Raw genomic sequence first — 14915 nt, forward strand, 5'->3', positions numbered from 1 at the left:
ACGGGCACAGCCCGCCGCGCGATGCGGGGAGAGGGCGGCTCACCCCGCGGCGGAGGGGGGATCACCCAGAGCCAGCTCCTCCTCCGCTGCTGCTCGCCACCCGCGGGGCCCGGGCTGCCCAGTCGGGCGTTCCCCCGTCCGGCAGCGGAGAAGAGCAGCGGCCCCGCTTCGCTGAGCGCCGGCGGCGGGACTCACAGTCCTCCCTCAACGGCCACCGCCGCCATCTTAGTCGCCACTGCGTGAGGGAGGCGGCCCCCAGCGGACGGATACCCGCCGTTACCTGGTAACCCCGCCCGGCGGTGCCCTTCCGCGCCGCGCAAGCGCCGCCGCGGGCCGCCTGTCGGCAGGGCGGGCGGGACGGGCAGGGCCACTCTTCCCGCGCTCCCGGGCGTCCCCTGGCGGCAGGCGCGGCGGCGGCCGGAACGCCGACTCCGAGCGGGCTCCGCCGTCCGGGACCGGGGGTTTCCCGGCAGGGCCCGCCGCCGGCCTGCTCCTTTGGCTCCTCAGATAAACCAGGAAAGCGCTGATGAACCCCGTAAATGATTTAACCTGCCTGGCAGACCGGTGGAATCACGTCAGAGCCCCGAGCGTGGGCGAGGATTATCGACTTGCAGAATCTTTCTGTCTGCTTTCGGTCGCCTGTCAGAAGGCACAGCTGAAAACAGAGCGGTAAAGAGGGGGAAATCATTGCAGTCTGCCCTACCTTTTTTCCTTCTTTTTCTGCAATGCCATTATTCGTCTTTTGCTATTTGATTTAGGGCTTGGAGTTTAGATATCTAAGTTCTTAAAAAAGGGGGAAAAAAATGAGGATTTAGCATTTTAAAAATAGCTGTGAGTGATACTTGTGCTGTGCTTTACTGTTATGCTCCCATCACCCAGCTGTTCCAGGCAGATAAACTTAGCAGAAGTTCTTGTTAGTCCACAAGGGAGCTGGACTTGCACCATATAATCAGTAATTTTGATTTCTGCTTCAGTAAAGCCAACATAATTTATATTGCTTTCATTTGAGGGGATTGTTCCTCATTGTCAGAATGAGAAAAACGAATTAGCATTTTCGTTACACTCAATTTCTAAACCAGACGCACTTAATATTTACATAGGCCTCACAATTCATCCTGGGTGAGAAACGTTCCACTGGTACTACTGGTAGATGTAGTTAACCCCACATCTCTCCCAATCAGTACTTTTACCAATGTATTTTACTCCACCAAAAAATAAATGACACATTAATCAATCTGTAGTTTAGAAAAGGAACTAAATTAGTAGGAAACCGAAATAAAAATGTTTCAGTAAAAATGCAGTTTCTCTCCAGCAGATGCCCCTGTATCAAAGAAATAGTTCTGGACAATACGGAGTGCATGAAAGAGGTGAGCATAGGATTGCCTCTTATTGTAGCACTTTTATCCCATTTCTACCATGGGCTACATGACTATATCCATAACTGAAATTGCTTTAAAAAGAATCTGCAACAACTTCATGGAAGCTCTCTATGTATTGAATATATATTATTGCCACTCTGCAGCTAATAAAGAAGCTAATTTATCAGCTTTTTAAAATTATTCTTTCAAGTGATGCCTTTTATCCTAGCTTCAGGTACCATGTCTGGATATTCAGCACGATATTGGCAGTGTTGCTGTTGGCAAGGCATTTTATATTGTCACGGTGGCATATCTCCCACTGCCCAGCAGGTGGAGGCAGAATTTAAGAGAAAATAATGCCTTAATGCAATGACTATCATTATTTTTGTTGTGATTTATTCTTAAAATACAGCTCCCTCATTCCCGTTGTTTTCCGCAGGGGAATAAAAAATAAAATAAAATTAAAAAAAAAAAAAGTACGTAAAAATATAATACACTTTTAAGGAAAAACTAGAAATTAAATAGATTTTGGCATGTTCTAGTAACAAGGTCTTTACTGTAGTCCTCTGTATGTCATAACTGCATATTTCCTTACCACAGAATGTCAGCCATTGGTAGGTCTCTCATAGGAACTTACAGCATCATTACTCCGATTCCTGCTTGACATTTGTGAGATGATTTTTCTCTTATGTTTTCTGTCCCTCTTCAGGAATTGGCTGCAAACTTGTTTTTTTCTTTAAAAAAAAAAAAAAAAAAAAAAAAGTTCTCCGAAGAAGTAAAACAGTACCAGCTCCTCAGAGACATTTGACATTTTTCGTTGGGTATGGGAGCTGAAAAAAAGTACAGCAAGCATTAAGGAATCATGGATTGCACTGCAAGAAGCATTCTTTCCAGTAGGTGGTTCTCCAGTACTGTTATAAAATCGCATCTCTGGGTTTGGGAATGACTGTAGCCAAAATTAATATGGCTTAAAGAATGCCCTGTTAATTTATTAAAAAAAAAAAAAATATTTTGGGGAAAGTCCTGTATCAATGCTAATGAGCTTCTAGACTGACAGTAACTAATTCCTCCTACAAAGATCTGTTATAAGTGCTTCCATCAGCAGACATGCTAATAAATGAACCCTCACAGAAACTGGATAGATTATCTTTAAGATAGCTCAATTTAATTAGGATTGAAAGCTGTGTCAGAGACGTGATGATTTCTTGTGCATCTGCTGATTCTATCTTGTTCATTTCACTTTATTATTCCAGAGTGAAAGAAGGCAAACAAAATACAGGCATGTAAGGACTAGAGACAGGAAGGGAAGGAATAAAGTTTTACTGAGACAGAGGAGATAGGAGTAGTAGTTCGGGGGAGATATTTTTAAAGGCCCTGAAACAAAGGCAGTAATTAATAGGGCAATCGGTACAGATAGTAAATGTCCACTTATTTGCTAATTTGGTGACAAAGAGGTTTTTGCTGTAAAAATGAAACTGCCCAAAAATGATTGGTCTACCATAATATGGCTACACAGTGACTATCAGGCTACTATATTAAAGGTAATTTTTCTTTCATTGTGTAACATTAGATTGGAAAGATCTTTTAAGGCATTAACAGAGAGTCTTGAGTTGATCTTTACAGAAAGATAAAGTGTCCACTTATCCTTATGGGAGTCTAATAATAAGCAGGTGTAGGGCAGAGGCACAGGCATTTAAGACTCCAAAGCCATGTGTTAGGTTGGTCAAGGATTAGCCAATTCACTGCCACTGAAGTTGAAAGCATTTTTTTTTATGATCTGCTCAAACACAATAGCCATCAGAAGCAATGAAGGAAAGAAGAGTAATTGGGAGATAGGTATTAGCTAACCTGGTCAGACCCTGAAAAATGGCCTGAATCTCAGCTGAAGAATGGACAGGATCCCTGTTGTAAACCTTCCCCACACCTGTAGGGGTGGGGAAAATAATCCCCTTGATACTACTATTATCATTCTGTAATAAATACTGTTAGACGCACTCAAGGTATTACATTGTAGTAAAATACTACCGACTGGTATCAAACGGGACAGAACCACGAGGCATAATCAGTTTTCTTTTAAGCATGCTCGTTTCACACAACCATAACACACCAGGAACACCACTGTTGCCCTGCCTAGAAGCCCCAGGACCACGTTTTTCTCACTGTCCCGTTTTGAAAACCATTTTAAAAGAGGTCTCTACAGCACAGAAGTTAGCAACATCACTCTTAAGAAATTAAGATCCTGTTTCACGACCAGCGTACAGATATGGTGCTTAATCTGGATGTCCCTCTTAGGTGTTTAGTTCAACATTTGTTTGATACACTGTACTTTTAGGTATATAGTCTCATCTATTTCATTTTTTTTCTATTTCCAGTCATACTTTTTCTATTTCCAATCTTCAGTTTATTCCTTGGCTAACAAAAGCAGTTCAAGAAGAAACAAAATACTTTGGTTGTTCTGAAAAGACAGATTTGGGTTAAACATGCATGTCTGCAGATTCCTTAGAAAAGTGATTAAGGAACAACCTTTATTCATAGTATCTTGGATGGTCATTGTGTATCATGATGTTGTCTAGCCACTTCCACATTATTTAGATTTCTGGAGACACAACTTTGTATGTGCTACACTGAAAAAAAAAAAAACAACCAAAAAAACCACCAAACCAAAGCAAAAAAAGAAGTGAGCAAGAGAAAGATAAAATTATTACATATCTTAGAAATACCACATAAATTTCCCTCTCTGAATTGAATGATAGGAATTATAAGGAATGAATGAAAGGAAAAGAATATGAAAGAAATAAGTAACCCTACCACACGTTATAAAGAAAATTAGGAACTAATAATGGCAATAATGTTTTTGAAATCGATACTTGCTTTTCTGATACAGTTTTTGCAAATACAGAAGTACTGAGTACTGGCATGTCCAATGACTACATATATATATATGCAACCATATAAATTAGGGTAGCTTTGAAGGGTTTTTAAATAACTTTGTAATTACTTTTTTTCTGTCAGATTTCTAATAACATTGCTTTTATGGTTCCTTTTTCTTTTTTTCTGATGATAAGAGGTGTAGTAGAGATTTGGTGCTAACTGGTTTCAGTTACACTATTGATTAGGGTTGGTACCGATGGATAACAACACTGAATTGATAAATACTGAGGAAGAGAGATTAGCTGGCACACCTTTCCAAAGAGATTACATACTTTTCACAAAGTAAAATATAGGAGAAAGACGTATTTGGAGAGAACCAAAGGAAAACTGGGGCCAGCGGAAAGGAGGCAGTCAGGAGAAGGCAGGGTATGTAAACTGTTCTTGCGAGTAAGGCAGAAGGTTATGGACTATGTTCTCTTCTTGGCTCTCGCACGAAGATCTTGAGCAAGTCACTTGTCTGCCCTACGCATTTCCTCACAATACAGCTTAATTCATGTTTGTTATGTTCTTGGGATTAATGAATAGAAGACAGACATCAGCAATGGAATTTATTGTCATAATTTAAAAAAAAAATTACTCTGAGCCTTCATCAAATCCACCATTTTTCTATATTCTGCAAAGGAGATGTGTACAGATTGAGACGTTTGTTAGATCTTTAACTTCTGTGATGTGTTCCATCTATGCTAGTAATATCTATGCTGTCTTTGCTACTGTCTATTGAAAAAGATGAGAGTGCTTGTTTTATATTTATATTTCTAATAAGAATTGTAGGGATGCCATATTTGAAGTGTGATAAAATAATGCCTAAATATCCTGAATTTGCTGATCTTATCCATGATAATGAAGGTTTGTTGCTGCCTTCTGTATTGTGTATCTGAGATGACAGATTATGAAATGACTCAAATGGCTAAATTATGCACCTGTTTCTTAGAATATGACAGAAAAATGAGCTGAATTATTTAAAAACTGTTTTATTGCTGCATATTATTTCTATACACCAAAAAAAGCGCATTCATTCTGTCATTTCAGAATAAGTAGGAAGTTCTTTTCTGCTTATCTCTTTGCCTTATTAGGGAATTACCTTTGTTGTCCTAACATTTCAAATTCATCATGCAATTATGCAAGTTTTAGAGATCTGTTATTCATATGCTTCAGGTTGCAGTCATAAGCCCTGGTCGCTCTGTGAAATCTATTTATATAGTAGGTGAAATCTTCGTGAGTTTATAGACGGACTTCTGTATTTTTGGCATAATTTTTTTCTACCATTGCTTTCATTAGGATTATGGCAAGCATTTTGAAGACAGCATCTTAAAAGAATCAAGAGCTTTAAAATATCTAAAGTTTCTTATTTGTCCAAAAGTAAGTGAAGTATAATCTTGTAGCACTCTAACTCATCCAACATTGAAAAAGTAAAATATTACAAATAAATTGTATGAGAGAGATGGCTAATTGTCACACATAAGCAAGTGCACAATATTCCTTAAAGGAATAGGCAAGTGAAATAATAATGTCCACTGTCTGCTTCAAAGACTGAAGCCTGTAGTGGAACACTAAGGTGGCATGCCTGAAGACTACTGCAGTGATACTGGATATCACCTCATGGAACTATGCATGTCAGTGGAATGGAAGAAGCAGAAAACTGAAATACAGGAAGAAGGAAACAATGTCCTAAAGAGAGACAAAAAAAAAATCAGTAACCCTCGGTAAAAGGTAGTACTTACTAAGTGGAGAATTGGAATAGTGAACAGATGCTGCCTCCTTTTGTTGATTTCTGCTGTGTTCAGTACAACAGGACTTCTTCATATGCTTCTCTGTGAATAAGCAGAATTGCATCGAGGAGGTCCATCACCAGCATCTCATGAAGTTCAGGGATTTGTACTGCCAAGAGTGTGTCACTCTTGTTTTGTAGCTATTTTAATACTTTGGTGCAAGCATCTTGTATGTAAATGAATCAAGCCTTGAAAGAGAGTTTCTGTTATTTGACTAAGTAGGACTCATGTTAAACTGGTATAGATTATTCCAAAGGAATCCTGAAATGCCAGATTGCCTTAGTAAGAAGGAACCTTGAGAATCTATTAATGCAGGACTAAGTATGACATACTCTGATTTTTAATACATATCTCCAAATAAACATAAAATACTAACAGCTAATTAACTATATTTAACTTTCAAAAGCTTAGTGTATATAATTTTTTCATCAGTCCAAACTGTTGATTAAATCTAGTGTAGCTTTTTGATCATTTCATTGTCTTGAAATGTGGGCCAACTCTTAGGTACATATGGCTAAAGTGAACTCTTGAACAATCTGAAGTAACTCCACTCAGGCAGATAGAATTGTACTCACTTTCATCAAGTAGTCTGCCCTGGAATGTTGGAAGCCATTTAACATGTTAATCAGCTATGCAAACACCCACAGCATTATATGTGCAAAGCTCTGACAGAATGCTTTTATTTGTGGAATACACTTACAATGGGAAGATAATAATAGTAGTCTGGTAACTGGCACGTTGTCAGTTATTATAACTACTTAACCAGATTTTCTTGTAAATGTACCATGCAATTCTTAAGTCAGTCTATTAAAAAATATACACTTACTTTTGGAAAGGAGACCACCTTTAAAAACGTGGACAAACAGAGAATTTTTTGTCACAAAGCTGTGTTTGGCTTATCTTTGATTTCAGCTCTGTTCTGTTTCAGAAACAAAATATTATTATGGAAGCAACACATTGCTACTATTATTTTGTATGGTAAAAAATAAAACCCCCGGAAGTTACATGTTCTCATAATTTTGATGGAGTTAGTCAGGTTGGGGTTTAGGGGTTATTTTTGGTTGTAAAACATCTAGCGTCTAAGTTATGAATCCAAGCAGCACATTCCATTTAAAGGTATTTTCAATTCAGTGTTTTTACTGTTTAGCATTTGCAAAAGACTGTTTAATTATCATCTGTTTGGTTATATAATGCTGAATGCACATTTTCAAATATGTGATTTCACACATATTTGAGTCCATTACAGGTTTTCTATTTTATCCTTAGCATTACACAAACTAAAACAATACAGAAAAGAGCATAAACCTATTCATCTGTAACAGATGGAATGCAAGTACCTTTTGACAAACACAGAGTTACCATGTTGTGGTTGTACAATCTTTCACCCTTCCATATTTCTGTGTGACAACTGAAGGTGATTTAAAACTTTCCTGGATAAAAGTCATTCACAGGAGAAAAAGTAAACCTTTATATTTTATAAATGGTTCTTAGCACCTGCGTTACAGCTTATCAGGGAAAAGATGGTGGTTCCTCGTACTATGAAAGCTGCTTCTGTGCTTGCAACTTCTTTTGAGTTTGAATGATAAAAGGATGATATTATGAACACATTATCTTGTTTTTGCTGATTTTAGAATGATAGAATGGGTTGGGTTGGAAGGGACCTTAAAGATCATCTAGTCCCAACCCCCCTGCCATGGGCAGGGCCACCTTCCACTAGCCCAGGTTGCCCAAAGCCCCGTCCAACCTGGCCTTGAGCACTGCCAGGGAGGGGGCAGCCACAGCTGCTCTGGGCAGCCTGTGCCAGGGCCTCACCCCCCTCACAGTAAAGAATTTCTTATATCTAACCTAAATCTACCCTCTCTCAGTTTAAAACCATTACGCTTTGTAATCATCATCATCACTACACTCCCTGATAAAGGGTCATCTCTCCTGCAGCCCCCTTTAAGCCCTGGAAGGCCACTGTAAGGTCTCCCTGGAGCCTTCTCTTCTCCAGGCTGAACAACCCCAACTCTCTCAGCCTGTCCTCACAGGGGAGGTGCTCCTGCACCCTGATCATCTTTGTGGCCTCCTCTGGACCCACTCAAGCAGGTCCATGTCCTTCTTATACTGGGGGCCCCAGAGCTGGACACAGTGCTGCAGGTGGGGTGTCATGAGAGCAGAGTAGAGGGGGAGAATCACCTCCCTTGACTTGCGTTTGATGCAGCCCAGAATATGGTTGGCTTTCTGGGCTGCAAGCACACATTGCCAGCTCATATTTAGTTTTTCATCCACCAGGTCCTTCTCCACAGGGCTGCTCTCAATCCACTCATCGCCTGACCTGTATCTATGTCTGGGATTGCCCAAAGCTGTAAAATTTTTTTAGATAAACTACATGGGGAGGTACTCAGCTGACAGTGCTAATATAAGGAGAACAAAGACCACTGATTTCTTGTGCTAGCTATTTCTTTTAAGCATCCACAAAACATGCAAGATGGATTTAATTCAACTGACTGTTTTTACTGAACATCTTGATTTAGTGTAGAAGTGAGGAGCAGCATTTATACATACTTTTATTAAAAAAATTATAAAAGAGTAATTAATGATCCGTGCCATATTTTGCTTCACTTCTGTGCAAACTCTCCCAAGAGCAGCAAATCTGAATAAGATTTGTGTGAACAGCCAGGTCTTTACTGGCCGTTTTAAGGTCTATGATATTTCCCAGTTTTCAGTGTAGGATATATCCTGCAGGCCTAAGAAAGACCTTTCTCTCTTCCTTTTGTGCTTATATGACTTCCATTTGTATATTTTGAGGGTCTTCTATTTAGTATGTTTTTTCTTGCAAAATCATTCTGGTGATGAGTAGCCTATAGGCTTCTTGAGTAACACAAATCTCTGACTTGACGCTGTCTATAGTTCTTGTTTAACTGAACAACAGCCATCTAGTCTTTGTTTAAAGACTTTAAGTGATCGAGAATCTACTTGTAAACCTCAATACATTGTTTAAATGGTTAATAAATCCGAGTTTAAAATGCCATGGTTTTTTTCCACTTCCTAAATTCAGAGCCCACCCACTGAGTAACGGTTGGTTAAGAGTTAAGGGTCACACTATGGACGGGTATCTCCCTCATTGCAGAAGTCATTATCCATAGTAAGATTCCCAGTAAAAATTAATTGCTGAATGATTTTGAGGTTTTGAATGATTCTTAGTGTAGGCTACTCATGAGAAATTGATTGCAATTATTAAATATTTGAAATTTAGAATAGGATGTTGATTAGTTGATGTAATTAGTAAAGAGAAATACTGCCAAGTAAACAGATACCAAATAATACACCAGAAATTATTCAGAGGATGTGTGCAACCAGTATTAGTCTTCAGAAGGAAGTTGATGGTGTCAATATTGTGGAGTGTAAAACTCCTTTTACTGCTTTGTTCAGTATTTCCTTAAGAGTTCACTTTTCCCAGAAGCATTCCTTTAAGCATATTCAGTTATTTAACTTTTTGGGAAGAGCCAACACAGAAGGAGGGCAAACACTCAAAACAAATTGCATTTTAGAACATTCTTTGATATATTCATCTGGCTCTAAAAACCTTATATAGAAAGTGATTTTGTCTAACCAAGTCACTGAGATTATGTGCTTGCGAGTGCCTTCCAATTTAGCTAAAAAATACTGACTTACATCAAACAAGATTCTGTGTCCTTTTTTCTTCTTGTTCCCTCTGTCTTTCTCTGTACTATCTTTGCTACTTTTTTTTTTTAATCAGATTTTTTTTTTTTTTGTCACCTCTAACATGTAACTTCTAGTCTGAGTGATTATGTTTTATTTCTAAATCAGTTGAGTCAATTATGCTCTCTATATACTTGTGAAGACTAAGAAATTTAGGCTCAGATTCTGGAAGGCGCAGGAGTATATAGCTGAATATGATGCTGAGAGCAATTTCCTGGATCGGAGCAGTGAAAGGGAATGGATGATCCCTTGTTGGATTTGGTCTATTTTTATTTCAGAAGTGTTGTGTTAGGCACAGCATTACCATCTTCTCCTTGTTATGTTGCAATTTAGTCTCGATAACTGCAACTTCTCAGTAACATTCCTGCATTCTTGACCAGTGACTCATAGCAGATGTAAGCCTCAAATCCACAGAATTTAATAGCAAAAACAATCGTAGCCTGGGAGGGGCTCTGGAATTCTTTACATCAGTTTAAGAAGATTTAACAACTTTGAGTTCTCTCCAGAGGGTAAAGGTAAACGTTTTAGGTACCTGTGAGGGAAGAAGGAAGAATCTGGGGTAATTGCTATAGTTATGGTTTAAAATTAATATTGTTTTTGAAGGCCATATAACTGATGCAATGTTGCTAAGAATGTATTACTGTTTTAGCAGGAACTAGCTGTTTTGCTATGATATCTAGTTAGTAAAACTCATATTCAATCCTGTAGTTTCTATATTTATAATAATGTATAGCTGTATGAGCAAGGCTGCTTTTTAAACCTAAAAGTAGATCAAATCAAGAATTGTCCGTTTTTCAGATGAGGAAATTGGAGCAATTTTTGTAACACTACCTAATTAAAACGAAGCAAAATTTGTGCCGGAGTTTAATCATTAAAACCACTTTGAATTTTAAGAATCTTTGAATAGTAAATGAGTAATCTCATATGGATAAAATTTCAATGTTTCACAACAGTTGCCCTTAAACTTCAATTTATTAAAATAGAAAGTTGTTTTTTTTCCAGCTAACTGTTAAGGGCTTGTGTTTTCAACTTGAAAATATTACACTGTTTTTCTCACTCTGACATGATTGTGTGATGCATGTCTATTGTCTGAGACTAAGATTTTCCTGAAAAGGAATCTTCCCTGCACAAATTTGGGGGGTTTTGTTTTTGTTAAATCAACACAGGTGTTATAACAAAAGTCTTGGAAGTCTGTCAGGATTTATTATCTCTTTGGATTCGCTATCATCAACAACACAAAAATAGTTGTTAAATTATGCTTTTTCATTTGTGACATGGATTAAGATTTGTGATTTGTTTGCATTTTTTTTGGAGTGAATGTTTTTATTGCAGTGTGTGTGAATGTTTATCATGGCTGTATTCTCTCTCTGTATTTTTAATTATTTTACTTTACACATACATTTCTGGATAATGCATTTTAAATAGCTATATAACAACCAGATAAATGAGTGGAGAAATTAGTTTAAGAAATTGACTTTCAAAGCATTCTTCCTTGAGCAAGATTTTAAGCTTCCCTTGAACAGAACTTGATCTTTACATATTACCAAAGAGCATGGATGTGCACTTTCAGAGAAGTTACTAATAAAACCTTTTCTGAATTTTTTTATAGAAATGTCTAAAACTAAGTAAACAGTTACCCACAATAATTCCAAAACCAAACCTGTTGATTCAGTTAGTGTATGCAAAGCACTTTGAACATATATGAGGCTTGAGCCTATTTACCCCTTTTCTTATTGCCATAGGGTTGACCACTCAGTGAATTTCGTGTCAGTGAAGCTGTGGGATCAGATAAACTACGTGAGTTTATACCTGTGGAGAAATTGACTCAAAGGTCCAAGGTACTGCCCCTTCCAGGATCAGCACTGCTCACTGTCCCCTACCTCGTCTGGGTCTCTCTGCTCGGCAGTGAAAGAAGAAGAGAAACACCATTAGGTCAGCTATTTCCTTTCAGAGCATGAGTTTTCATGTCTCTTCCTAGTCTTCCTGACTTTCTCCTTTTTTGGGGAGGGCAACAGCACAAAGATTTTAGTCCTCCCAACCCTTGTTCCTACTTCAGGTCCACTCTTTGTTTTTTTCCTGTGTTCTCTCTGTTTCAATGTCTTCCCTGTTTCTGACTGACAGGTCTGCCAAATGGGGCTCTCAGTTCCTCCTTCTTTATACTCTTAATTTTCTTACAATCATAGTGAGCTCATATTGTGATTGACTACAGGATCAATAATCCATTTTGGGTTTACTGTCCAACTTTCTTTCTTAAAAACTAAACTCCAGGATTAAAATAGTTTGAGAAACGTATTTAAATCATCACATTTTATTTATGAGACTATTCCTATATTTTGGTATGTTTTTTGAACATATCTTAGTTGATAAAGCTGATACATGCAAAGTTGTCTTCCAGGTGCAGCCCTTATGAAGCTCCCCACAACAGGAACACGCTTTAGAAAGAGGCACCCTTTAAATAGAAAGGTGACTTCATCTGAAGATGACAAACCAAACCAACTGCACACATTACACTCTTCAGCTCTTCACTCCTTTTGTGCAGCTTGATAGTAGTAGCTCACATAAGGGACATGTTCTGCCTTGATTGTGCCTGATAGTCTTTTTTTTTTTTTTTTTTTTAGCTAACATAAATTTCTCTGAATAGTATGCAAGATTTACGTGATAGTCTTTTTTTAAAAAAATAAGAATACTGTAGTTGTAAAGCCGTGTAACCCATTTAAGACTGATCACTGTATTCAGGGATTCATAGTCGGTGAAATCCCGGTAGAACAGTTTGAATATTAGGACTAATGTGAGGGAGAACAATGTACTTTTATAATGAAAATAACAGAGAATTAAGCAGAACAGTTAAATACAAATCTTCCAGTAAAAAAATATAGTCCCTTCTTCCCTTGATAACATATTAAGATATGCATGGATTTGTAACAGCAGTTACCAGAGATGGATCATGTGAGGGTTGTCCAGATAGCTAACTTACTCTTTGGTCACTCCTCTCACAGAAAGTGTCATTGCAACAGATGGCCACAGCTGCTTTGGCTGGAATAGCCATAATTACTACTGTCATAAGGTGAAAATGCTTGTTTTATCATGGCAGAAACCTCTGAAATCTAAATTAATAACAGAATTCAATGCCAGGCAATTCTTGCAGATTCCCCCCTGCCTTTTTTGTAAGCCTGAAATTCATAGGATTCACTAATTCAAACAGTAGCAAAACTTGGACAGTAGCAGAACTTGGTACATTGAATTCTGGCAAAATTTCTAATTCAAATGATACAACATTTATTTGGTTAGCCTGAAGAACAACTGACAACTTAAAATTCAGAAACTTTATGGCATAGAAATATCTTAGCCTGAGATTTTCAGTTCATACTTTCTACTCGGGAAGCATTTTATAGGCAATTTTTAATGGATTCCTTCGAAATCCTTAGAGACAGATATCAGCTTTGTATAGTGTTTTGCAGCTTAATGGCAGACGTTGCATATGTCCAAAATGCTTAAAAAAACCCCTCTGAGCTGTCTGTAACATGAGTCAATGGGTACCAAGTACCCTCAACACCTTGTGTCTGCAGCAGTCCAGCGCAAGAAGTGGTATAATGAGCTTTATACAGATGTACTCGGGCCTCACAACTCTGTGCTTTCAAATATGATGCTTTCAAACTAGCAAAACTCCGAACTAATTTTTTTTTTTTTTTTAAATGTCGCTTTCTTAAATAAGGTAACTGTAATTTAAAAACGCATCCTGAGTATTTTATAGGTAGGTGTTGAAAACCTGAAATTTCTCTGGGCTGTAATTTGTACTCTTGCATAAGTTTTTCAGAGATCGGTGAAAATCATAAGTTGGACTTGTCCAATTTTACAAGAACTTAAAAATATACTTCGCATAAGCACTTATCTTTGTACAGTACTTTGTACAGTCTGCCAAAGTTCCACTGGTATTTTATATTAATTCCTGTAGAAATTTGAGTGGAAATTTCCATAAAGTTGGTGTTTCAATAAGACATACTGACATGGAATCATTAATCTCTATTATAGGTTTTATGTTTTGTCTAACCACAAATGTTTTAACATGTAGTTAGATGATTTAATTTAATAAGTAGAAAAATCAGAGTGGACACATACTTTGGTTCAAACATGCATTAACATATGTTAAATGAAAATATTTTAAGTTAAAAAAAAGAAATAGTCCTCGATAGCTCACAGCAGTTTAACTAGTCACTTTAGAATTGGTTCATGTATAATCTATGTAAATATTTTTGTAATTGGAGGCCTTGGTTTCTCATCTGTGAGCTGAAAAGCATACATCCACCTTACAGAAAACAGTGGAGTTACATCAGCTAATGTTTGCAAGGCAATGAGATACAGTGGTGATTGTTTTGGCATTTAAATAATTTTCATATTAAATAATAGGATTTAAAATGCTATGGGTCATATAGTACAAAATATGCTTAGCTGTTGAAAGTTGTCATTCTTGTCCCCATTAGAACAAAAGCTGATAACTATTATACATTTTTCCTAAAAATTACTCTATAACAGTAAAATTATCACCATCCTCTCCTGGCACACGGAAGTCGCACAAATCCTTAGTTCAAGGACAACTAGCCCAATTTAGATTTTAATGACTTGAATATAACAGCGAGCTGGCTCCCAGCTTTAAAAGACAAACATGGAACATTGCCCTGCTTTTCAGAGCATTTTAAAATGCTATTTTGCTCCTGTCTTGTTTCACAATAAAATGTGTGGGTTTGAATCTTGAATAGCTGTCCTGAAATACATAGAGAGCTTTGATACAAAGTGGCCTAAAAGGATAAATTCTGGTTTAACTGGGGTTTGGGGTTGTTCTTGATCAGGCTATTCTAGACATTTGTAGTGATGCCTAAATCTGCGTTGTATTTACAGTTTGTAAGAAAATAATTATAGGTTAAATATATTATTTCTAATAATAAAAAATGTATTCAAATAAATATTTTCAAATATTTAGTTTTAATGTTGAAGTTAACTAGAATTTAATTTGTTCCTCTACTTCACAGCTTCTAAAGAATGAAGATTTTGATAATGATTGCTTTTGTCCTTGCAGCTGGATTGATGGATGCTATTGGCAGCTCTGTAAGTTGTAGTAATTAAATTTTCCTGTCGAGTTTCTTCTAAATATTTCATA

At 37.4% G+C, this 14915-nt stretch overlaps 2 protein-coding genes across 8 annotated transcripts in view; one reads left to right on the forward strand and one right to left on the reverse strand.

The window, feature by feature from the left end:
* Positions 1-248, reverse strand: part of PCM1 (pericentriolar material 1) — a 45516-nt gene extending 45268 nt beyond the window's left edge. For all 4 annotated transcript variants that reach the window (XM_074905877.1, XM_074905879.1, XM_074905875.1 and 1 more), the window contains exon 1: positions 44-248. The gene's annotated coding sequence lies outside the window, so the exon portion shown is untranslated. The remainder of the gene's footprint in view (positions 1-43) is intronic.
* Positions 249-2140: 1892 nt separating this feature from the next.
* The window catches only part of FGL1 (fibrinogen like 1), a 36068-nt gene continuing 23293 nt past the window's right edge, over positions 2141-14915 (forward strand). For 2 of the 4 annotated variants that reach the window (XM_074905884.1, XM_074905881.1), the window contains exons 1-3: positions 10177-10278; positions 11506-11695; positions 14788-14863. In XM_074905884.1, coding sequence (XP_074761985.1) covers positions 14798-14863 — 66 coding nt within the window. In that variant the 5' untranslated portion in view covers positions 10177-10278; positions 11506-11695; positions 14788-14797. Of the gene's footprint in view, positions 2252-10176; positions 10292-11505; positions 11696-14787; positions 14864-14915 lie in introns of those variants that run through there. The other 2 variants (XM_074905882.1, XM_074905883.1) reach the window with 2 other exon arrangements.

The sequence above is a fragment of the Athene noctua genome, chromosome 4 (genome assembly GCF_965140245.1).
Source record: "Athene noctua chromosome 4, bAthNoc1.hap1.1, whole genome shotgun sequence".
NCBI lineage: Eukaryota > Metazoa > Chordata > Aves > Strigiformes > Strigidae > Athene > Athene noctua.